This window comes from Mobula birostris, chromosome X (assembly GCF_030028105.1).
Source record: "Mobula birostris isolate sMobBir1 chromosome X, sMobBir1.hap1, whole genome shotgun sequence".
NCBI lineage: Eukaryota > Metazoa > Chordata > Chondrichthyes > Myliobatiformes > Myliobatidae > Mobula > Mobula birostris.
In genome coordinates, this window is record NC_092402.1 from 57,433,884 (window position 1) to 57,459,987 (window position 26,104).

At 42.3% G+C, this 26,104-nt stretch overlaps 1 protein-coding gene across 3 annotated transcripts in view; it reads left to right on the forward strand.

The window, feature by feature from the left end:
- The window catches only part of os9 (OS9 endoplasmic reticulum lectin), a 74,687-nt gene extending 68,536 nt beyond the window's left edge, over nt 1-6,151 (forward strand). For 2 of the 3 annotated variants that reach the window (XM_072249654.1, XM_072249653.1), the window contains one exon: nt 4,507-5,670. In XM_072249654.1, the coding sequence (XP_072105755.1) occupies nt 4,507-4,644 (138 nt within the window). In that variant the 3' untranslated portion in view covers nt 4,645-5,670. Of the gene's footprint in view, nt 1-4,506; nt 5,671-5,780 lie in introns of those variants that run through there. The other variant, XR_011883945.1, reaches the window with a different exon arrangement.
- Nucleotides 6,152-26,104: the final 19,953 nt, after the last annotated feature.

The following is a 26,104-nucleotide window of genomic DNA, read 5'->3' on the forward strand; positions in this document are numbered from 1 at the left end:
ACAACTCAACTATATGCCAACACTAACCTACACAGTATGGTCAATTAACCTTCAAACCAATGTCTTTGGGATGTGGGAGGAAATGAGAACACCCATAGGAAGCCCATGAAGTCAAAGTTTAAAGTACATTTGTTATCAATGTATGTGTACATTGAACAACCTTGAGATTCGTCTCCTAACGTGCAGCCACAAAACAAAGAAACCCAAAAACAAGCCTCATATATATGAAAGAAAGACAGTCTAACTCCCAATGTGCAATGAAAAAAAAATCACGTAAACAGTCACCACAAGCAAAAAGCCTCTTTGAACTGAAGACTGCAAGGAGAGTTTGAGACCCATAGTTCAGCACCGAGCCGAGTAAATGTCATGGAGCAGCGATCTTAATTGGCCCATAATTGCCTCAGGCCCTGACACCTTGTTCTTTATCTGGCCCAGCGCTTCACTCTCCATCTGAACAGCAGGTTCTGCCGCTTCGAGCAGCGATCTGAACCAGTTCGCTCCTCATTACCCTGACTTTTTCAATCTGGTCTGATGTATAAATTTCCGTCCGAACAACGATCACAAGGAGAGCATGCAAACTCCACACAGATGGTGCCAGAGGTTGGAATTGAACTTGGGACCTTCGGAGTTGCATCAATCAATGAAAGTCACACTATTCTTGATGTACTAGCACCTGTTAATATAGCGCATCTACCACTTTCTGATAATTCATCGCAAGTGGAGGATCTCCCATTTCTCAACGTTGATGAGTGCTGATGACTAGGTCGCAGCTGCAGAGTCGGTTCAGCATTGGGAGCGAGTAAAGCCTCACAGAGTAGTGAACTGAACACTGGTTCGTCCTCCACCTTCGGCCTCAATACCTTAAAACTTTTTAATCTGGTCTGGCGCTGAGATCAGCTAAGCATTGGTTTGTTATGTACCCTTGGGACGGGCCCCACCACTTCAGTCCAGCCCCAAGCCTGCCCCAGCAATGGCTGCCATAGCAGTGCCTCTATTCTCGAGAGTCCAGTTCACCGAATATTTTGGGATACCACAAACGTCAGGTTATATAGAGGGTTCAAAAGCACGCCTCCCAGCAGGAAATTACACGCTGCAGATTGCAGTGATTGCACAAGGAGGTCAACTGTCGACATGATTTTCTCACTCTGTCAACTCCAGGAGAAGTGCAGGGAACAACAGAAACCCCTCTATGTCACTTTCATCGACTTGACCAAGGCATTCGACCTTGTCAGCAGGGATGGGCTCCTTCAGATTCTCCTCAAGATCAGCTGTCCCCCGAAACTCCGAAGTGCCATCAAGTCATTCCATGATGACATGAGGGCTACTGTTCAGTACGATGGCAGCTCATCAAAACCCTTCGCTGTTCGTAGTGGAGTCAAACAAGGATGCGTGTTGGCCCCAACATTATTCGGCATCTTCTTCTCTCTGCTATTGAAGCATGTGTTTGGGACGTCGACAGAAGACATCTACATGCACACCAGGTCTGATGGCCGGCTGTTCAACCCTGCGCGCCTGACAGCAAGAACAAAGGTGCGAAAGATCTTAGTACGTGACATGCTCTTTGCCGATGACGCTACCATAACCTCGCACACCAGACAGCAACTACAATCTCTCATGGACCGCTTCTCTAAGGCATGCAAGGACTTCGGGCTTAACATCAGCCTAAAGAAAACAAATGTCCTTGCCCAGAACGTAGTGGAGACACCAATCATTACCATCGTCAATTACGATCTAGAAGTGGTCCACAAGTTCACATACTTGGGGTCGACCATTAGTGACACTCTCTCCCTTGATGCTGAAATCAATAGGCGTATCGGCAAAGCAACATCGATCCTTGCTCGACTCTCCTTGCAGGTTTGGGAGAATCCGAAACTCGCTATAAAGACCAAGACTGCCGTGTACAATGCATGCGTTATCAGCACCCTCCTGTATGGTAGTGAGACTTGGACCATCTACTCCAAACGGGAGAGGAAACTCAATAGTTTTCACCTGCACAGCCTTCGCCACATCCTCGGCATCACCTGGAGAGACAAAGTCCCAAACTCTGAGGTCCTCTCCTGCGCTGGACTTCCCACAATGCAGCAACATGTAGCTGCATGTTTTAAGACAATGCAGACTGCGCTGGCTGGGCCACATCCATCATATGAAGGATGGTAGACTGCCAAAGGACATCCTGTACTGAGAACTAGCAACAGGCAAGAGGAACGTTGGTAGACCCCAGCTTCACTTCAAGGACCTCTGCAAGCGCGACATGAAAGCCTTAAAAGTCAACGCAGAGCGCTGGGAGGATACAGCAGATGACCACAACAAATGGCGAGGTACTCTTCAGCAACACCTAGAGCAAGGCGAGAGAGTGATCCTGAGTCAGTTTGAGGAGCAGAGAGCTAAGCGGAGAGCACAGTGAACAGCGGACAACAATTCCACGACGCCCAACACATGCAGCAACCGTTCCAGGATTGGCCTCAATAGCCACAGTCGACGCTGCTCAACAAACCAGTGACTACCAGAGGTGCAGTACCCATGGTCGACCACGACCGACAGAGGCCACTCAAAGTCCCAAAAAAGTATATTTAGTAGAATTGTTACGAGTTTTGTTAGCTGCCTACAAAGCTATGTCTCACCAGCGCCATCTTTGCGAACAGGTTCCTAATGCATTTGAGCTTGAGGTTCATTGCTGGAGGTACCTGGAATGGATGTGTCCAATGAAATGAGCTAAAGCTGTGCAACTTGCATCAATTTCTGTCCCTCATCCGCTCTTTTTTGTTAAATAAAGTTTTCCCCTCCAATACCCATCTGGATGCTAATGTACAGATCCCAAGTTATGGACAACTGGCAGTGTTACAGGCAATTAAATGGCCTAAGCAAAGCTTCCATTGATAAATAGAGTTACAGTGTTCACTTATTAAGTGTTGTTTACAGACATCCCACCCTGCAAAAACTCATTTCAGGGAGGTAGCACCATCAATTTGCGGGAGACTTCTGGGAGAGGTGGGATGTCTGCAATAGAGTAGCTCCTTAGCAGCCGGCCAGTTAGTTTAAATAACGTTAGCTATGCTGATGAATGAATGACACCTGTTAAACTCACCTCAACATGTCTTTTACAGTCTTAACCCACCATAGGCAATAGAAAAGTCACTGTTGCAAACAGTGCAGCGAGCAACACTGTCATTATTTTTGACCCCTATTAGGGAGGGGTACACTTTAGGGTAGTCTGGGGTGAAGTATGTTTTATATTTCCTTTCTTTGGAACACTCTCCCATGGTGCGCGCGCACGCTCACTGTCGCAAAAAATTGATTTCCGGGATATTGTATATAATTTGGGGGGCATCAGGGAGCCACTATTAATATGCGGGAGACTTCCGGAACTTCCAGGAGAGGTGGGATGTCTGTGTTTAAGTGGCTGGGGTCAAATTAGAATTGTACCAAACACTTTGTACCTGACTGTTTGCTGCGAAACAAGGTTTGAGCTTGTCTTATCAGTTTTTAATTCCACACATGAGCATGGCCCCTGTTGGCTTAACTGTACCCCATCTAATTTTTGTCCCTGTCCAAACGTTCAAGTTTGAAGTCCAAGAAGTTAGTACATTGATGTAATAGCATTTATGCTAATTCTTTTGTACACTTTTAATCTTATTTCTTAATCCTTCTGTTGGCCCTATATTTTTGAGGTATGATAGCTTCGTAATACTGCTGGAAATGTGATCTAGGGGCACAAGTTGAAATCCCAGCGTGGCAGCTGAGGGATATAAATTCAATTAATTAAATAAAACATGGAATTTTAAAAAGTATTTATAGTAGTGACTGAAATTATTGTATTATTCTAAAAATCCTGTCCAATAGATGGTGTGAGGTTTTCTTTCTTTTTGTCATCGCTGGAGATACGAGACTGCAGATGCTGGAATCTGAAGCAACACACAAAGGTGCTGGAGGAACTCGGGGGGCATATAGCATCTGTATGGAGAGAAATGGACAGTAGCCATTTTGGGTCGAATTTGCATATTCGTCCTGTCCAGGCTGGTCAACCCGCTGATCACCTCCAACTTTGTGTGTAGTTCATCCTTGTGTGGCTTGGACAAAATGCAACTCCAAACCCACAGTGCTATGCTTGACTCTTACTTGCCCAACAGGCCACTGAGATCAAGGGCAATTAAGGATGAGCAATAAATCACCCTAGCATGTGACATCCACATGTGAATTGAGAGAAAAATTATTTCTCCAAGTTACTCAATCATCAGACCACATCTTGCATCCAAATATTGATAAATTGTGAAAGAACGTTAAACTGCACAGTATAGTGCCACTGGTTACTATACTGGTTACTTCTGTTGTAGCACATGATTAATTTTTAGGCTTAGTTGTTGATCATTAGTGTTCTGAAAGACTGTGAATGAGACACGTGAGAATGTTGAAAGCTGAAGGTGTGATTATCTGTTAAAATTGGGGAGATATGAAGTTTAAGATTTTCATCTGCACATATTAAACCCCTTGTTTCCTCTTTTCAAACAGACTGGTGGCAGTGAAGAAGTTTATAAAGAACAACAGAGGCAGCAGCAGTTGGAGGATAATTACCGCTTTGTGTGGGGTGAAAGCCAAGAAGAAGCGCAGTCATCGAGTAGCACAGATTCTGATGATATGGACTTCTAGGGGCACGTGGCTCTCAGTACAAATCAAGCACATCTTTGGATGTTAGCACATGAACCAGCCAATTTGCACTTTGCCATGTGTAATGGTATGTTTTTTTGTGATCGCTGATCACAGTCAATAATAAATGAACCTGCAGAAGAATGGTCATAATTTTCTATTTTTATTGATGAGCTAAAGTGGAATTGTATATCTGATACAGTTCTTTTCGTGTATTGGAAAAGATGTGTATGGACAATGCTAATACAAATGTGTTTCTTACGAATGAGCCTTGCCACCAGGACATCAAGGCAGGCAGTTGGGCTTCCTCCTTGACAGAGAGACATGTTTTCATTAGGGGCAAGGACTATTCATAATTTGGAGAGTGAGAACTCTATGTAATGAATGTAATGTTTTGTTTTAATTCCAAAAAATGGATTTCTTAGTTGAAAGTAGAAAGCTAGGCAGATAAAGAATCTAAAACTAAGAATGCTGAGCAACCCGGTGGCTGAAATCATATTACGATCACTACATTATCAGTACAGAGGCAGCTGAAGTTTCAGATAAAGCCCTCAATTCCAATCTTTTAGATGGTCTCGTTAGCTTCAGGTTGTTGGGAGGAGTATAGTTCTCTCCCAGTGGTGATATTTCAGCCTTGTGAGCCAAAGTCAGAGACCTTGAATAACCCAATTCTTGTATACAAACCAATGACCAAGATTGCCTTGTAATTTTGAAATGGCAACTTGCTGCTAAAAGTGTGGAAAGCTTAACAACAGCATTCATCTTGCCTTTAGTAATTACATACCAGATATTTGTCTCTGGTAACTAACCAATCATTTTACTGAAATTTGTATGTATGTCTGCCTCTTACCTTTTAATATGATATTTTTCTGCTAGTTGCTTTAAATGAGAATGTATGAATTTGCTTTGTGAAAAATGCAACGATTGCAATGAAAGATTCCCATAAGACCAACTAAATACCTACTTTCTCTGATTAATATTTTGACAACACTGTGATTAAATGTTTAATAAAATATAGTATCCAATTTACATAGTGCTTAAACCTTTTCTTTGCTGAATCAAGCACTTAATGGGTGACCTTGATAGCTTTGCATATTCTCTAACAAACTGTTTTAATGGTTTTTTTGCAATCAATCCAGGGGTTTTGATTACATGCTGAACAGAAACTTGGATGAACAATCCCATCAGGAAGAAGCCAGCATGGACTTGAATGAAGCTACTTGGAGATTGTTGAAAATGGAGCTATTATCAATGTGGATTACCAGAAAATGGTTGACAAGGTTCCATGTGGAGAAACTAAATAGTTTGAAAGGGGAATTGGACAGGAAGTAGGAAACTGTATAATAGGAATCAAAGTAAATTTATTATCAAAGTACCTGTGTGTTACCATATACTATACTACCCTGACTCATTTTCTTGAAGGCATTTACAGGAGAAAAAGTTATAAAAAAAACTACATAAACAGACACTGGCAACCAATCAGTGTGTAAAAGAATGCTGAGAACATAAGTTGTAAAGAGTCCTTGGGTTGCTGAATCAGTTTAGAGTTGTGGTGTGAAGTTATCCACTCTGGTTCAAAAGTCTGATGGTTGAAGGGTAATACTGTTCCTGAACCTGCTGGTGTGGGATTTCAGGCTTCTGTACTCCAACTAATGAAGTAGTGCTGTTATAATGCAAGTTGAGGTATTTCCCCAGAGTTCTTTGAAGCAATATCATAACTCTATTTAAAGAAATCTTGAGTGAGGTGTAGCAAGCCATATCTGTGTTTATCTGTGAACACAGTAAATGATTTGGATAGGAACAAACGTTCCAAAGAGACAAGTGACACAAGTTCACTGTAGGAAAATTATTTAAGAAAATGGGTCAAAATACTTTCTAAATCACAGAAGACAGGAACAATGAAGAAATGGGAGGTTAAGGAGTACATGTACATAACTTGCAAATAGCTAATAACTGGGTGCAAAGTAAAACATACACAAATGCAGCCACACATCTTTACCTCATAGGTGCTGGAGCACAGCTTGCCCAGAATGATATAAGGGTTCAGTTTTAAATTTGTAGGAGGCTGCACAGGCAAGGTTTGCATACCATCCAATATAGATGATTCAGGATTGGTCTATTTGACGTTATTAAAGTTGATAGGCTAGATGAAGAGAAACTACTTTGATAAATGTACATGGTGGGGGGAGAGACTTAACTTTAAAATTGGCCACCTAGTGCCAATGCAAGAAAACGCTTAACTTCCATCATATAATGCAAATCTAAAATATCCTGCCTTTCTGATGAGGTTATTCTTGCTTTGTAATACAGTAATTTAGCAGTGTCATATTATAAGTATCTACATTGCAGTATATAATGGTAATATGAGCACATTTATATAGACATTTCCCCTGCTCTGGACATCCAAAGCATTTCAATGAATTTTGTTAAATATGGTCAATGCTGTAACTGCTGTTAGCCAGACATGTCAGTGAAAGAATTAGTGGGCCATCTAATCCATTTTTTTTCCAGTTATTTTAGTTGGAAGATGTATAATGTAGATATGAGTAGGGCTCACTTCCTATTCTTGTATAAATTCATCAGGAATCCTGATGAAAGGTCTTGACCGGAAATGTTGACTGTTTATTCTCCTCCATAGATGCTGCCTGACCAGCTGAGTTTCTCCAGCGTTTTGCATGTGTTGCTAAGTATAACTCTTAAACCTACCTTAGAAGCTTGTTGCCTTAGTTTAGGATCACATCTCTGCTTGTGCAATACTGTTGGCACTGGACTGAAGCTCCTTTGACTGAGGAAAGGCCTTTCACTGAGCTTTGTATAACACTAAAGCCTGCAAATTTCAGATGAATGTGATAGAATTAGGAAACTGCAAGAGTAAAAAGACCCTGATGGGAGTTGTATACAGGCCAGGATGTGGGCTACAAATTACATCAGGAGATTATATAAAAAAAAGGCAACTCAGAAGAGCAATGTTATGATAGTCATAGGGAATTTCAATATGTAGATAGATCGGGGAAAATCAGGCTGGTGCTACATCCCAAGAGAATTTGTAGAATGCCTACAAGATGTGTGTTTTCTTTTTAAGAGCAGCTGGAGATGAAACTCACTAGAGAATCAGCTATTCTGGATTGGGTGTTGTGTAACGAACTGGATTTGATTAGGAAGCTTAAGGTAAAGAAACCCTTCAGAGGCCGTGATCATAATATGATAGACTTATGCATTTTGAATTCACCCTGCAATTTGAGGGAGAAGCTAGAGGCAGAAGTATCAGTATTACAGTGGAGTAAAGGGAATTACAGAGGCATGAGAGGGGAGCTGGCCAAGGTTGATTGGAAGGGAATACTTGCAGGGAAGACTGCAGAGCAGCAATGGCTAGAGTTTCTGGGAGCAATTTGAAAGGCACAGGATAGATGCATCCCAAAGAAGTAGTATTCTAAAGGCAGGATGATGCAACCATGGCTAACAAGGAAAGGCAAAGCCAAAATAAAAGCAAGAGAGCAAAAATTAGTGGGAAGTTAGAGGATTGGGAAACTTCTAAAAACCAACAGAAGGCAAGTAAAAAAGCCATAAGAGGAAAAATATATGAAGGTAAGCTAGTCAACAATATCAAAGAGGTACCAAAAGTTTATTCTTTATATATCTGGAAAAAAAAGAGGCAAGAGTGGATATTGGACTGCTGGAAAATGACACTGGAGAGGTAGCAATGATGAACAAGGAAATGGTGGATGAACTGAGTAAGTATTTTGCATCAGTCTTCACTGTGAAAGCCACAAGCAGTATGCAGGAAGTTTGAGAGTGTCGGTGCAGAAGTGAGTGCAGCTGCTATTACTAGGTACTTGGGAATCCGAAAGGTCTGAATGTTGATAAGTCACCTGGACCAGATGGACTACACCCCAGGGTTCTGAAAGGGGGATCTGTAGAGATTGTGGAGGCATTATGAATGATTTTTTTAAGAATCACTAGATTCTGGAATGGTTCCGGAGGCCTGCAAAATTGCAAGTGTAACTCCCCTCTTCAAGAAGGGAGGCAGATAGAAAAAATGAAATTATGGGCCCGTTAACTTGATCTCAGTGAATAAGAAGATGTTGGAGACAATTGTTAAGAATGTGGCTTGGGGGTATTTGGAGGCACATGACAAAAATAGGTCAACATGGTTTCCTTACTAGAAAATCTTGTCTGGCAAATCTGTTAGAATTCTTTGAGGAAATAACAAGCAGGATAGACAAAGGAGAATCAGTGGATGGTTGTGTACTTGGATTTGCAGAAGGCCTTTGACAAGGTGCCACAGATGAGGCTGCTTAACAAGATAAGGGCCTATGGTATTACTGGAAAGATAGTAACGGATAAAGCAGTGGCTGATTGACAGGAGGCAAAGAATAGGAATAAAGGGAGCCTTTTTTGATTGGCTGTCAGTGACTAGTGGTGTTCTACAGGGCTTGGTGTTGAGACAGCTTTTATTTTGTTGTACGAGGGATGATTGATAAGTTCGTGGCCTAAGGTGGAAGGGGATGAGTTATACAGCTCTTGTTACGTGCACATGCAGTTCAACTCTTTCAGTGAAAATGCAGCAAGTTTGAAGTTTCTTCTCATCTCCTTCTATCTTAGGCCACGAACATATCAATCACCCCTGCTGTGGACCACTTACTGGAGGTCCAAGATGCTGACTTCTACAAAGAAGGGATCCGTATGCTCCAGAACTGCTGGACTGTGTGTGTAAATGTAGGAAAAATAAATGTGCTATGTTTTCAAAAATTGACTCCTCCTACCATAGGCCACGAACTTATCAATCACCCCTCGTATGTCAGTGATTTGGATGATGAAATTGATGGTTTTATGGCTATGTTTGAGGATGATGAGAATGTTGGTGAAGCGGGTAGTGTTGAGGAAGCAGGGAGACTGCAGAAGGACTTGCACAGATGAGGAGAGTGGGCAGAGAAGTGGCAAATGGTATAGTGTCAGGAAGTGCATAGTCATTTTGGTAGAAGAAATAGAAGAATAGACTATTTTCTAAATGGGGAAAATTCAAAAATCTGAGATGAAAGTCATGCAGGGTCCCCTGAAGGTTAATTTGCAGGTTGAGGCAGTGCTGAAGAAGGCAAATGCAATGTCAGCATTCATTTTGAAAGGACTAGACTATAAGAGCAAGGATGTAATGTTGAGGCTTCATAATGCAGTGGTGAGGCCTCACTGAGTATTGTGAAGAGTTTTGGGCCCCTTATTTAAGAAAGGATGTGCTGATATTGGAGAGGGTTCAGAGGAGGTTCCCAAAAATGAAAGGCTTATCATACGAGGAGTGATTGATGGCTCTGGGCCTTTACTCACTGGAATTTGGAAGAATGATGTGGGGGGGGGAGGGGGGAATCTCATTGAAACCTACCTACCGAATGTTGAAAGGCATTGATGTGGAGAGGATGTTTCGTATGATGGAGTACTCTAGGACCAGAGGACACAGCCTCAGAATAGAGGAACATCCATATGGAACATGGATGAGGAGGATATTCTTCAGCCAGAGGGTAGTGAATCCAGGGAACTTGTTGCCATGGGTGGCTGTGGAGGCCAGGTCAATGGGTGAATTTAATGTGGAGGTTGATAGGTTCTTGATTAGTCAGTCCATGAAACGTTACAGGGAGAAGGCAGGAGAAAGGGGTTGAAAGGGAAATGGATCAGCCATGATGAAATGAGAGCAGATTCAATAGGTTGAATGGCCTAATTCTGGCTCCTTCTCATGGTCTTGTGGTGAAGTCCTATAATCTCAGAAAGAGCAGTTTCACTAGCTTGTAGTAAAATACAACAATTTTTAACTTGAAGTTGTTGAGATGTTCTCCTTAATGACTCTGCTAATTATAAACATCTGAACAATATCTTGGTGCTACACGAAGGTTATCAGTCTTCCTAATGACCATGCAGTTAGGTATTGCATTAAATCATATTAAAATATTTTCTTGTTCTATTTCACTTGGGATATTTTTTGTTAAAGTCAGATTCATAAAAATATACAGCACAGAGAAAAGCCCTTTGGCCCATCTAGTTTGTGCCAAGCCATTTAAACTGCCCAGTCCCATCAAACTGCACCAGGACCATAGCGCTTCATACCCCTACCGTTCATGTACCTATCTAAACTTCTCTTAACCATTGAAATCAAGCTTGCACGCACCACTGTGCTGGCAGCTCATTCCATACTCCTGCGATTCTCTGAGTGAAGAATTTTCCCTACTAATCCCCTTAAACTTTTCACTTTTCACCCTTAACCTATGACCTCTAGTCATCCCACCCAACCTCAGTGGAAAAAGCCTGCTTGCATTTACCCTATCTATACTCATAATTTGTATACCTCTATCAAATCTCCCCTCAATCTTCTACGTTCCAAAGAATACAGTCCCAACCTATTCAATCTTTCCTTATAACTCAGGTCCTCCAGACCCGGCAACATCCTTGTAAATTTTCTGTCTCTTTCAATCTTATTTACATCTTTCCTATAGGTAGGTGACCAAAACTGCAAACAATACTCCAAACTTGGTCTCACCAATATCTTGTACAACTTCAACATAATATCCCATCTCCTTTACTCAGTACTTTGATTTATGAAAGCCAACATGCCAAAAGCTTTCTTTATGACCCAATCAACCTGTGATGCCACTTTCAATGAAATATGGATCTGTATTCACAGATTCCTTTGTTCTACCACACACCTCAGTGTCCTGCTATTCACTGTGTAAGACCTACCTTGGCTGGTCCCACCAAAGTGCAACACCTCACATTTGTCTGCATTAAATTCCATCTGCCACTTTTCCAGCTTCTCCATATTCTGCTCTAAGCCATGATGGCCTTCGCTCGTTCTCTACATTCTCAATCTGGGTGTCATCTGCAAATTTGCTGATCCAGCAAATTGTTGAGCAGCAAGGAGCAAAGATAGCTAAGTGGCATCCTGCAAATGAACTGCAGCCTCCTATTCTATGATCTCACTGTACATAAAACCCCATGTGGTTTGGAACTACATCTGTCAGAACTTGATGAGAAAAATCTGCTTTTTCCGTTGAGGTTAATCGAGTTAATATGAATTTACGGTTATCAAACAAGCAGATTAATTGGGACAAAACCTTAAGTTATAGGGCCACTTTCCTCCCATCGTTTGTACACAAACTTAGTCATAGAGCTCTGCCAGCTGTGTTACTCATATACCAAGCATTTCTTCTGTTAGCAAGCACAAGGGAGCTTTTAAAAGCTTGCTTTTTCTGTCTGTATGGTTTTTAGCATGCTGTTGTTTCTTTCAGATGTGACGTGATATGTTAACAGCTAATTGAATGTCCCTTTCAGTGATAACCTTCATTGGGTTGCAGCAAATTTCCCACATTTAGAGGTTTTTGTACTAGTATTGAGGAAGAACGTCATGGTGGATTTTCTCTGACACACAATAGATCATGGGACAACTGGCATTACTGTTAAGGGAGGCATAGAGGTTCTTGTGAATGGCTAACACCACTACCACCCCCCCCCCCCCCCAGTAACTGGGTGACTCTGATGCTGGGAAGTGCAGGAAATTTTCAAGGTGGTTCTGACTCATAAGTGGTTATGATATGACACCTTGGAGTGCAATCTAGAATGTGTCATCACAAGACAAAAACTACGTGGTGTTGGAGAGGGACTGGGAAGTATAGAAGTGTAATGGTTGTCGCAGCTTTCATTGTCAAGGAGCAGGATGGCATTTTGACAGTGTCAGTATGTGTTCCACATGATGTGCCAGAGTAAAGGATGCCAAAGAAGCAGCAGGAGTATTTGGCATTGAAAAGGGAGTGAGTTGGAAGTCATGGTGTACATTAGTACCAAAAACATAGAACATTACAACAGTGCAGGCCCTTCGACCTATGAAGTGTTGACCTTTTAACCTACTCTAAGATAGGTCTAACCTTTCCCTCCTGCATAGCTCTAGTTTTCTAATATCCCATGTGTCTAAGGGTTTTTTTAAATACCCTAATGCAGGGGTTCCTAATCTGGGGTCCACGGACCCCTCAGTTAATGGTATGAGTCCATGGCATAAAAAAAGGCTGGGAACCCCTGCCCTAATGAGCCTCTGCCTCTACCATCATCCCTGGCAGTGCGTTCCATATGCTCACTCTCTAAGCAACAATACTTACCTCTGACATCTCTCCTATACTTTCACCAATCACCTTAAAATTATGCCCCTTTATATTAGCCATTTCCACCCTGGGAAAAAAATCTCTGGTTATCCATTCAATCTATGCCGCTTATCATCTTGTACACCTCTATCATATCACCTCTCATCCTTCACTCCAGAGAGAAAAGCTCCAACTCGCTCAACTGAGGGCGGGAATTGAGGCCTGGCTCAAACTTTTTTTAAAAAAAGCTCGGGAGGAAGTTTAAAAAGATAGTATCTCAAAGATGAATTATTCCCAGTGCCATCTGCCAGTGAGGCTAAAAATAGATCGGGAAGATTAATGTGTAGCTGGGGGCACTGTGAAGAATTATGCTGCATTGAGGACAGTTCTATGGGAGAAGGAACCTGTTCAATATCACTGAGTTGCATCTCAACAGGAATGAGATTAGTGTCGTCATAGCGAGGTTCACATACGAGTAATGTGATCCCCATCACCCAGATCATGCCCTCTTTTCATTGCTACCATCAGGAGCCTGAAGGCACACAGTCAATGATTCTTCCCCTCTGCCCTCAGATTTCTGAATGGACGTTGAACCCATGAACTCTACCTCAATACTTTATTTTCCTGTTTTAGCACCATTTATTTAACTTAAATATATATACTTACTGTAATTTAGTTTATTATGTATTGCAATGTACTGCTGCTGCATAACGATAAATTTCAATGACATCTGCTGGTGATACTAAGCCCGATTCTGATGCACAAAAGATTAGGAATGTTAAACAGCAATGGAGTTCTGGGTGAAATCAGACAGTGAGTAAAAAGGAAGTGGAGAAAGGGGAAGCCTTTGAATAGTCAAGTGTAGAATCCACTTGAATGGAGTTCAGAATTTTTCACTAAGTCAAAAAATACTAATTTGGAGATAGAGGAGACAATCAACATGGAAATTACAGAAATATCCAAGAACTTTGATACAGCAATATTGGGAGACTTTGGTTGCCCAGTTTTGATGGGGGATAAAGAGTAAAGAAGGAAGGCTTTTTTTAAAATAAAGTGTACAAGAGAAAAACATTTTTTTCTGAATTGGCCAAAAAGGGGCTTGGTTGTATCAGGTTCTGTGTAATGAGGAGCTCAGGTGTCAATGGGAGCACACATGGAGAGCAATGGTTATTGTATCATAAGGATTAGGCTAATAATGGAAAGGGGCAAAAAGAAATGTGATATAGAGCTTACAATTGGACAGCAGTTCTTCTGGGTAGGATGAGGAGAGATCTGGCCAGCATCAAGTTTAACCAAATAATTTGTAGTTAATATTATAGCCAAAAAAATGGGTGGCCTTGAAAAGTGACATTTTGTGTAGAGGTTAGCTACATACCCTCAAGTTACAAAGTTACAGCACCCCAGATGATAGAAATGAAGGTGATGGATGGAGTGTGTCAGCTGAAATTCCCAACTGGGAATCTGGCTGAAAATAGTAAACTGGGAGGGTAAGTGAAACAAAAATGTGACAAGTGTAATACACGTGTTCAAAAAGAAATGCAAGGGTCTATTGGCAACTAGAAACCAGTCAGTTTAACCTTCCAGAAATAATCAGCAAAAATCTGACCAACTCAAATTTCTTGATATGGCCAGCACAGATGAATTGAAATAGAGCCAGCATAGATGAGTTGAAAACAAAAACTATTTGACTAATCTGATTTTTTGGATTTTTTTTAAATTTTATTTTTATTTGGATAAGGTATTCACAAGTAATACAAACTTTTTACATATATAACCTTTTCCATTTGTTATGTGAGTAAATCTATATTTGTACATTCAAAAGTGCACATTGAGAGGTAATATAGAAAATAATTAGGCACTCAAATAGATGTTTATGTGCAATTGTAATTCCACTCTAAACTAAATAATGATAATTGTTATAAAAATATTAATAATAGTGGTTGAATACTAATTTCCATGTATCTCTTATGGTCCATTTCTTTCTGGTCCAAAATTTCCCCAGATCTTTTCTTTACTTGTGTTAATTCCACATTTTCCAAAAAAAAAAGTAAACATTCGAGCCAAGGGTGCTTTCGTTAACACTATTACTGTGTTGGTGAGACAAACAGTATAAACCATTCGGAGAGTCATCTAAAGTCTGCTCGCTCTGGGGTTATAAATTCAATCCATTTATTCCAAATTTGATAAAATGTTTCCTTTTGAATTCTCAGAGAGTAGGTCATCTTTTCCATTTTAAATATTTTCAAAATAATTTCATGCCAATCTTCTAATGTAGGTGATGTTGGATTTAGCCACTTTCTGGTGATTGATTTCTTACTTGCCGCTAAAAGGGCCTGCAGCAGTTTTATATCTTTCTTCTGTTCCAAAAGCAATACATGCCCCAAGTAGAGAGTCTCAAAGTTCAGAGGTACCTGAGCCTTAAATACCTTAACTAATGTTCTGTGAATACCTTCCCAATATAAACTTAATTTAGGGCAATCCCAAAAAAATATGGAAATGATTTGCCTCCTTGGAGCCACACCTTCTGCCCAACACGCCATGTTTGTGTCTTTATATTTTTCCTGGTATGGGGTCTTGAAGTATCTTTTAATATTTTTCCAACAATGTTCTCTCCAAATCAAAGAATTAGTCGAAGACCACTGAAAGCTGCATATTTTCCCCCAAGCCTCCTCTGAAAGTACCAACCTCGCTTCTTTCTCCCACTTCTCTTTAATATATAGTGTGTTTTCATTTTTGGCATGAGAGAGGGCATTATATAATCGGGAAATTGATTTACTTGGTATTGAACTGTAAGCCGAATTGAGAATCTTGAAAAATTCTAATTTGTACTGTTGATAAGTCTGTAAATCTACAACTCTGGTTAACATGATGTCGTACTTGAAGGTACCTTTAAAAAAAAAGTCATTGTGTTCTAGGCCATGTTTGTCCTGCAAGGATTGAAAACTTTGTAATACACTTTGATGTGTGAATGAGAGGTAGGTTGTAAGACCTTTCCTTATCCACAATTCAAATCTTTATCTCCTCTGCTGGGCAGAAATTCGGTATCATAAGCGCACCATCTGTAAAGTTTTAACATGTTATTGATTCCACGTGAATTAGCCACCTTCTGCCATACCTTTAATGTGAGATTTATCCAGCTGTTTTTAATCTTTTCCAATTGGGCCATCAATCCTTTGTCCACTAGTGAGGCCTGTAGGGGAAAACTGTCAATCAATCCAAATTCTATTTCCTTCCATCTAACCTTGTATTCCCTATTGCGCCAATATAACAGAGGGGTTATCTGTGAAGCATAAAAATAATTTCTCAAACAAGGAAGTGTCATACCTCCTCCTTCCTTTCCTAACTGTAAGGTGTTAGATCGGATTCTAGGTTTCTTTCCTTGCCACTGATTTTTTTTAACGATGCAATGCAGTGCAGTTTGGTAAGGTCCCATGCAAAAGACTGGTTTGCAGATCTGAAGCCCATAGAAATCAAGGGGTCAGTCATGCTGTGAATAGGAAATTAGCTTACAGCTGTAAATCGTGCTGTTTTATGTCCTTCAGACTAGAGGGTGATCATGATGCTCTGCAGAGGTGTGAATCACTTTTTTAATATATATTCATGACTTGAACATCAGTGTGCGGGGTAAAATTTACAAATTTAAAGCTTGGAAATATGGCTAAGTGAGGACAGGAATAGGCGGCAAGAGGACATATTGAGTGTAGGAGAATAAGGGGAGACTTGATAGATGTATATAAAATTGAGGGGTATAGATAGGGTAAATGCAAGCAGGCTTTTTCCACTGAGGTTGTGTGAGACTAGAATGAGAGGTTAAGGGTGAAAGGTGAAATGTTTAAGGGGATCATGAGGGGGAACTACTTCTCAGAGGGTGGTGAGATTGTGGAGCGAGCTGCCACTGCAAGTAGTGGATGTGGGGTGGATTTCAACATTTAAGGGAAGTTTAGATAAGTATGTGGATTTGAGGGATATTGTCCAGGTGCAGGTCGATGGGATGAGGCAGAATAATAGTTTGGCATGAACTAGATGGACCAAAGGACCTGTTTCTATGCTGTAATGCTCTGTGACATAGGCAGATAAAATGGGCTTTTGGGATTTAAAATCAATATACTTAAGCAAAAAGCACAAGGGAGACAGCATGAAGAATAGGAGCCTGGGTGCATATGTGCCTAGGACTTTGAAAATAACAGGACACATTGAGAAAGTAGAAAGTAAAACATTGGATTCAGAGAGAGGCACCGAGAACAAATGCAGCGAGGTAATGTGGAACCCGGACAAACACTGGCTCAATTTGGGGAGAATGTGAAGGTCCCAGAGAGGGGCAGAAACAACTTACTGGAATGGTTCTGAAGATGAGGGGTCCCAGCTGCAGGGTTAGACTGGAGAAGCTGAGCACATTCCCCCTGGAGCAAAGGAGGCTTGATGGGCACGTACAAGATCATGACAGGTTCAGATTGGATAAACACAGGAATTGCTCCCCATAGCAAAAATAGTTCAAGGATCAGCAGGTACAGAGTTAAAATTCTGGACAAAATATCGAGAGGGATGTGGCAAAAAATGTCACTCAAGTAATTCTTATCCAATACTTGCTGCCTGTGGGATTGGCAAGCGTAGATTCAGACAGGACCTTCTAAATAGAATGGTCCAGGTACGCAAGAGTAACTTTCAGGGCTTTGAGGAATGGGAGCAAATAGGAGTAGACAAAGACTCTGGTATAATAACAATTCAAGGGTTTCCACATTTCCCCCTTTTAAAAAGAAATATCTGCATTTGTTTTTTTAATTGTTTTGAATTCTATGATTTTAAACACTCAACTTCATAATAAGTTGCCCTATCATTTGCCTTGCATAAAATCATGAGAGTTATAGTTAAGGTGGCTGCTCAATGTTTTTGCCAGAGTAGTGGAGTCTACAGCGAGGGGGTATAGGTATAATGGGAGAGGGGAAAGATCTAAAAGGGACCTGACAAGCCAGTGTTTTGACATACAGTGGAGTAGATATATGGAATGAGCTGGCAGTGGGAGCGGTAGAGGCAGGTACAATTACAGTGAGAAAAGAATGAACAGCTTAGTGAAGAGAGCTGGTGAGTGGGACTAGGTGGATATATCTACCAAGTAGCTATAGCACAGGAATGACAGGCTTCACTTTGTGATGTTTCATTCTTAAAATATGCCCCTCTTATGATGATCCAGTGGTGTTCTCCCAACCTATGTGGCATCAGTATGTAAATGATGTTACAACAGCACTTTAAAAGACTGTCATTAAATGTTAACGAAAGGTATTTGGACCAAATTGCTGTTGATGAAGTTGGTGTTTCAATGCAAACATACAGTGTACTTCCTACAGCCTGTTGGTGTCACTGCTGACCTTATCAAACTGTACATTTTCAAAAACACCACCAGGAGCACGGAGTTGCATTCATACACCTTGGTCATTCATAAATTAAGGCAACATATCTGAAAGTAGATGTTCCAAATTAGTTTCCCATTTTTGGATTCTTAAAATATGTCCCTCAGCCAAGAGATGTGAACAGCTATGCACCTGCTGGTAATGATCCAAAGTTCAAATTAAATTTATTATCAAAATACATACTGTATATGTCACCATATACTACTCTGAGGTTTGTTTTCTTGAAGGCATTCACAGTAGAACAAAAAATACAGATTCAATGAAAAACTACAGACATGCAAAGACTGACAATCAATGTGCAAAACAAGACAAGCTATGCAATTATTTTAAAAAATGACCAATAATGATAAATAATACTAAGGACATGAGTTGTAGAATCCTTGAAAGTGAGTCTTTGGTTATATTGGTTGCTTTACCAAGCTAACCAGAAGTGTACACAGAATCCATGGAGGGCAGGTCTTGTCTGGCATCTGCATTCAATATTTTTTGTTCCTGTCTACAAACTGGTGTTGAATCCAACTGTTTAATAATTGATTATTATCTTGTATTTTATATAATTACTTGAATACAAGTAACTGCCTAATGTGCTTCCTAGTGGTCACAGTTTGTATATATACAGTTGTTCAGTGTATCCTCTAGTGGTTGGAGTGGTATAATTCTGGAAAGTTCTGGAAGCCTCTCTTGCTGCTACATTATTGGAATAAGAGCTTTCTCATTGGTTGACTCTTATCTATCAATTTAAATGGAATTTTTAAAAAACTAGAATCAGGTTTAATATCACTGGCATATGTCATGAAATTTGTTATTTTGCAGCAGCAAAAACTATAAATTACAATAAAAAGTATACATAAAAATAAATTAAATAAATAATGCAAAGAGCGAGAGAGTGGAAATGGACAGAGGGAGCGTTCATGGATTCATTGTCCATTCAGAAATCTGATGGTGGAGGGGATGAAGCTGTTCCTGAAACATTGAGTGTGTGTCTTCAAGCTCCTGTACCCCATCTTGATGGTAGCAATGAGAAGAGGGCATGTCTTGGCCTTCGGGACGGATACAGCCTTTTTGAGGCATTGCCCTCTGAAGGTGTCCTGGATGCTGGGGAGGCTAGTGCCCATGATAGAGCTGGCTAAGTTTACAACTTTCTGCAGCCTTTTCCAATCCTGTGCAGTTACCACCCCATACCAGACAGTGGTACAACCAGTTAGAATGCTCTCCACAGTACACCTGTAGAAATTTGTGAATGTCTTTGGTAGCATACCAAGTCTGCTCAAACTCCCAATGAAATATAGCCACTGTTGTGCCTTCTTTGTAACTGCAACAACATGTTGGGCTATGGAAAGATCCTCAGAGATGTTGACACCTAAGAACTTGAAACCGCTCACCCTTTCTACCTCCCATACCTTCGAGAACTGGTATATGTCCTGTCGACTTGCCCTTCCTGAAGACCACAATCAATTCCTCAGTCTTACTGATGTTGTGTGCAAGGTTTTTGCTGTGGTGTCACTCAACCAGCTGATCTTTCTTCCTCCTGTGCGCCTCATCACCATCTGAGATTTTGCCACCAATAGTTGTCATCAGCAAATGTATAGATGGCATTTGAGCTGTACCCAACCACACATTCATGGGTGTAGAGAGAGAAGAGCACTGGGCTAAGCACACATCCTTGAGGTGAGCTGGTGTGGATTCAGTGAGGGAGGAGATGTTATTTCTGATCTGCACAGACTGTGGTCTCCCGGTGAGGAGGCCAAGATCCAGTTTCAGAGGGAGGTACAGAGGCCTTGGTTTTGGAGCTTGTTGATTAGAACTGAGGGTATGATTGCATTGGACACTGAGCTGTCATCAATAAACAGCAGTCTGACACGGGTATTACTGATGTCCAGGTGATCCAAGGTCAAGAGGAGAGCCAGTGAGATTGCATCTGCTCCAGACCTATTGTGGCGATAGGGAAATTGCTGCGGGTCTAGGTCCTTGCTTAGGCTGGTGTTGATTCAAGCTATGACCAACCTCCCAAAGCACTTTATGACAGTAGATGCGAGTGGCACTGGGTGATCATCATTGAGGCAGCCAAACCTGCTGTTCTTGGGCACTGGTATGATTGACAGCCATTTGAAGCAGGTGAGAACCTTAGACTGTAGCAGTGAGAGATTGAAGATATCCTTGAACACTCCTACCAGTTGGTTGGCACAGGTTTTCAGAGCCCTACCAGGTACACCATCAGGGCCTGACACCCTTGTGAGGGTCCACCCTCATGTCACAGCTTGCTCCAATAAAGACCAAAGGAGTGAAGGCTCACAGGACTGAAGGTGAAACCATTGGTCATCAATGTATTGACAGGCTTACACCTCTAGTGACAGAACCATCAATGTTTTTCAATGCCATGAAGGCATTACACAAATGGTTTACAGTTATTGATGTGGCCAATGAAGGAGGAGAACATCTCATTAGTTCTGGAATGAAAAGCCTCTTCCTGAGAGCAGATGCAGCAGAGATGGATGAACAGGAGCTCAAAGGGGCTTCCCTTCTTCCACCATCAACACTGCCCTCAATTACATCTCTTCCATTTTGCACATGCCTGCCCTCACCTCATCCTCCCGCCACCCCACCAGGGATAGGGTTCCGCTTGTCCTCACCTACCACCCTACCAGCCTCCGCGTATAATACTCTGTAACTTCCGTCATCTCCAATAGGATCCTACCACCACGCACATCTTTCACTCACCCTACTTTCCGCTTTCCACAGGGATCGCTCCCTACACAGCTCCCTTGTCCTTTCATCTCCCCCCACTGATCTCCCTTCTGGTACTTATCCTTGCAAGTAAACAAGTGCCACACTTGCCCTGACACCTCCTCCCTCACCACCATTCAAAGCCCCAAACAGTCCTTGCAGGTGAGGCAACACTTCACCTATGAGTCTGTTGGGGTCATCTATTGTATCCGGTGCTCCCGGTGTGGCCTCCTCTACATCAGTGAGACTCGACGCAGATTGGGAGATTGCTTCACCAAGCACCTACCTCTGCCAGAAAAAGAGAGATCTCCTAATGGCCAACCATTTCAATTCTACTTCCCATTCCCATTTCAACTTGTCAGTCCACGGCCTCCTCTACTGCCATGATGAGGCCACACTCAGGGTGGAGGAACAACACCTTGTATTTCATCTGGGTAGCTGCCAACCTGATGGCATGAACATCGATTTCTTGAACTTCTGGTAATTGCCGCCCACTTCACCATTCCCCCATTCCCATTTCTCTTTCTCAGCTTATCTCCTTACCTGCCATCACCTTCCTCTGGTGCTCCTCCCCCTACCCTTTCTTCCATGACCTTCTGTCCTCTCCTATAGGATTCCCCCTTCTCCAGCCCTTTATCTCTTTCACCAATCAACTTCCCAGCTTTTTACTTCATTTCCACCCCCCCCCAACTTTCAACCATCACTTACCACCTTGTACTACTTCCTCCCCTCCCCCTATCTTCTTGCTCTGACTTCTCACCTTTTTTTTCAGTTTTAATGAAGGATCTCAGCCCAAAACACTGACAGTTTACTTATTTCCATAGATGCTACCTGGCCTGCTGAGTTTCTCCAGCACTTTGAGTGTATTGCTTGGATTTCCAGCATCTGCAAATTTTCCTGAGTTTGAAAGGATTGTTAATTTAGGAGTGTTTGATGGCTCTGGGCCTACACTTACTAGAATTCAGAAAATCAAGCGGTGGTGAACCTCAATGAAATCTATAGAATGTTAAGAGGTCTCGATATAGGATGTTTCCTATGGTTCAGGAGTCTAAGACCGGAGAAGATGGCCTCAGAATAGAGGGATACTATTTAGAATGGAGATGAGGAATTTCTTTAGCCAGAGAGTGGTATATCTGTGGAATTCATTGGCACAGGTGGCTGTGGAGGCCAAGTCATTAGGTATACTTAAGGCAAAGGTTAGTCAGGGCATGAAGGGGACTGGGACTGAAAGGGAAAATGGATCAGCCATGATGAAATGGTGGAGCAGACTCAATGGGCCAAATGGCCTTTTTTGCTTCTATATCTTGTGGATCTTGAATATTTCATCAGGCAGTTGAGAAGACTTGGTATGACACCAAAGACTTTCACAAATTTCTACGGATGTACATGGAGACCATTCTAATTGGTTGCATCAGCATCTGGTATGGAGGAGCTACTGCACAGGAATAGTAAAAGCTGCAGGAAGTTGTGAGCTCTGCCAGCTCCATCATGGGCACTAGCATCCAGGACATCTTCAAATGTGATGCCTCAAAAAAAGGTGGCATCTATCATTAAGGACCTCCATCACTCAGGACATGCCCTTTTCTCATCGCTACCATCAAGGAGGAGGTACAAGAGTCTGAAGACACACTCAACATTGTAGGAACAGTTTCCTCCCCTCTGCCACTGCATTTCTGCATACACATTGAATCCATGTACACTACCTCAATAATTTATTGCTTTCATTGCAGATTTAATTTATTTAAATCTACTTATTTAATTTATTTTAAAAAGATGCAACCATTTCACCACATCCATATACAAACTTGGCTCATCAGCTAATTCTGCTAACGGCCACGTGACTCAGCGGTGAGAAGAACTCCTTTCATAAGCAATGCACATCAAGGCTTGGTATGATCTGCGTTCCACCAAACAGGAAAGTAAGGAACAGTGACTGTGGTGAATGCTGTACAAATACTGCCTCATACACAATTATCAATAAATGACAGATTGTACTCCAGCACAAAATTATGAAGAGAGGATATTTACTAATTTTCCAACTTTACCAAACAGTTAACAGGGGGAAAAAGGGCCCATTAGAGTTAAACCAGTCCAATGTGCACATAAACGTTGGAGCTCATTTCTGGAGTAGTTGGGTGTATCACTTTGCTCACGTGCTGAACCCATGTTTTGCATGAAGGACACCAGCCACAATTCGAACTTCCCTCAAAGACCATCTCAAACAAACTGGCTAACTCAGGAATACTGGTATTTCCTCCTTCGAACCATTCATCTGCACAAACCATTGCTTGCGACAGAGTCTCTCCTTCAAGTGGCATTTTGCATCTTCCCTTGTGCTCCGCTCCACAGCTCCCGCCTAAAGACCTCAAACCGATCTACTGCCCTTCAGAAATCTGATACCACCTAGCCCTCCCAGATATTCTATGGCACCCCACTGGGCAGAAAATTGCAACATGTACCAAGACAAACCTGATTGACTGACACGACATTCCTATGGTCGACAATATGGCTCCTTATCTTGAGTTGAAGCAAAAGCACTATTACTAACAAACACTGCTTTTTTCATAAAACTGTTTTTAAAAAATTACCTCACAACCTAGCAGTAGAAGTCTTAACCAGGGCATTACAAATATATTGTATTTCTTATTGTAATTTCCAATTATTATTACATACAAAACACTGCTGCAAAACAACACATTTCATGACATATGCCAATGATATTAAACCTGATTCTGATTTTTGCTATTTAAGCTAATGATCTGAAAGTCTAAGTTATTTTATTTAATAGAATGTGATCATAGTTGGTAAGGCTGGCATTTATTGCTTGGCCATTTATTGCCCCCTGGGAAGGTGGGAGTATGCCGCCTTAAACTGCTACAGTCCTTCTGGTGAAAATATTGTTATTATGATTATGAGGACATGCAGTCCACTTTTATTGTCATTTAGTAATGCATGCACTAAGAAATGATACAATGTTTTTCCAGAATGATATCACGGAAACACATGACAAACTGACTTAAAAACTAACAAAAACCACATAATTATAACATATAGTTATAACAGTGCAAAGCAATACCGTAATTTGATAAAGAACAGACCATGACACAGTAAAAGTCTCAAAGTCTCTTGAAAGTCCCATCATCTCACGCAGGCGGTAAACCTCCAGCGCCGCCAACTTGCCGATGCAGCATCCTGGCGGCATCCGACCACAATCTGACTCCGAGCCTATCCGAAAACTCCGAGCCTCCGACCAGCTCTCTGACACCGACGCACCGAGCATCATCTATACCAAGCGTTACGACCCCGGCCCCGGCAGCAGGCGATACACAAAGCCAAGGATTTGGGGCCTTCGTCTCCGGAGATTCTCGATCGCACAGTAGCAGTGGCAACGAAGCAGGCATTTCAGAAGTTACTCCAGATGTTCCTCTGTGCTTCACGGCTGTCCCCCATCAAATCCGGATTGATGCATGGCCCCCAGTCACACATATCGATAATCATTCGGAACGGCCGCGCACGCTGCGTCGCGCCGCCATCTTCTCCTCCCGCCAGTGTTGGGGAGAGAGTTCCAAGATTTAGACCCAGAGACAGTGATATACTGGAAATGAGTTGGAGGTTTTCCTCAAAGTGAAGACAGAATCGTGACTTCATGAAGATTTATGCTCAAAAAGAGCATTGCACTGGGAGGTGTAAGAGAAGGGGCACATTACAGGAAGTATTGTTGAATGGTGAAAGAGATAGAGGGCTGGAGAAGGAAGATTCTGATAGGACAGGAAAGGCGGCCACGGAAGGAGGAAAAAGGGGGAGGAGCACCAAAGGGAGGTGATGGGCAGGTAAGGAGTTACGGTGAGAGAGGGAAATGGGAATAGAGAATGGTGAAGGGGGGGGGGCGCATTACAGGAAGTTTGAGAAAGTTACACACCCGCCACAACGCTGAACTCTACTTCTGTAGCCTCAGTCTCTGTGCCCACTTCTTTGGCAAGGACTCTCCAGCCTGCACCGATGACGCCTTCTCCTGTCTTCAACCCTCCTGTTCCCATCCAGAGCTCATCGATTCATCAACTTTGCCTCCAGCTTCCATCCTGCCCTGAAATTTACCTGGCCCATTTCTGACAGTTTCCTCCCCTTTCTCGATCTCTTGTCTATCTCTGAAGACAGATTATCTACTGATGTCTATTATAAACCCACGGACTCTCACAGCTACCTGAACTATACCTTTTTCCACCCTGTCACTTGTAAAAACGCCATCCCTTCTCTCAATTCCTCCATCTCCAACGCATCTGCTCTCAGGATGAGGCTTTTCATTTCCAGAACTAAGGAGATGTCCTTCTCCTTCAAAGAAAGGGGCTACCCTTCCCCCACCATTAACGCTGTCCTCAATCACATCTCTTCCGTTTCACGCCACCCCACCAGGGATCTTGTTCTCACCTACCTCCCCACCAGTCTCTGTGACCAGCACATAATTCTCCTTCACTTCCGCCATCAAGCACATCTTTTCCTCACCCCTGCACCTCCCCCACCTTTCTGCTTTCCACAGAGATTGCTCCCTATGCGACTCCTTGTCCATTCATCCCTCCCCACTGATCTTCACCCCCCCCTCCCCCCGCCAGGCACTTATCCTCGCAAGAGCAATAAGTGCTATACCTGCCCCCATACCTCCTCCCTCAATACCATTCAGGGCTCCATACAATCCTTCCACATGAGGTGACACTTCACTTGTGAGTCTGTTGGGGTCATCTACTGCACTCGGTGCTCCCGGTGTGGCCTCCTGTATATTAGTGAGACCCGACGTAAATTGGAAGACCGCTTTGCTGAGCACCTACACACCGTCTGCCAGAAAAAGCGGGTTCTCCCAGTGGCCACCCATTTCAATTCCACTTCCCATCCCATTCCCATTCCAACATGTCAGTCCATGGCCTCCTCTACTGTTGCAATGAGGCAACACTCAGCTTGGAGGAGCAGCACCTTGTATTCCGTCTGGGTACTGTCGATCTCTTGAACTTCTGGTAATGCCCCCCACCCTTTCACCATTCCCCATTCCCATTTCCCTCTCTTTCACCTTATCTCCTTACCTGCCCATCACCTCCCTCTGGCGCTCTTCCCCTTTTTTTTCTTCCATGGCCTTCTGTCCTCTCCTATCAGATTCCCCCTTCTGTGACCGTGACTACATCTGACTGTTCCTTAACTACTCTTCACCACCCTTGTGAGGAAGATGCGCAGAGACAA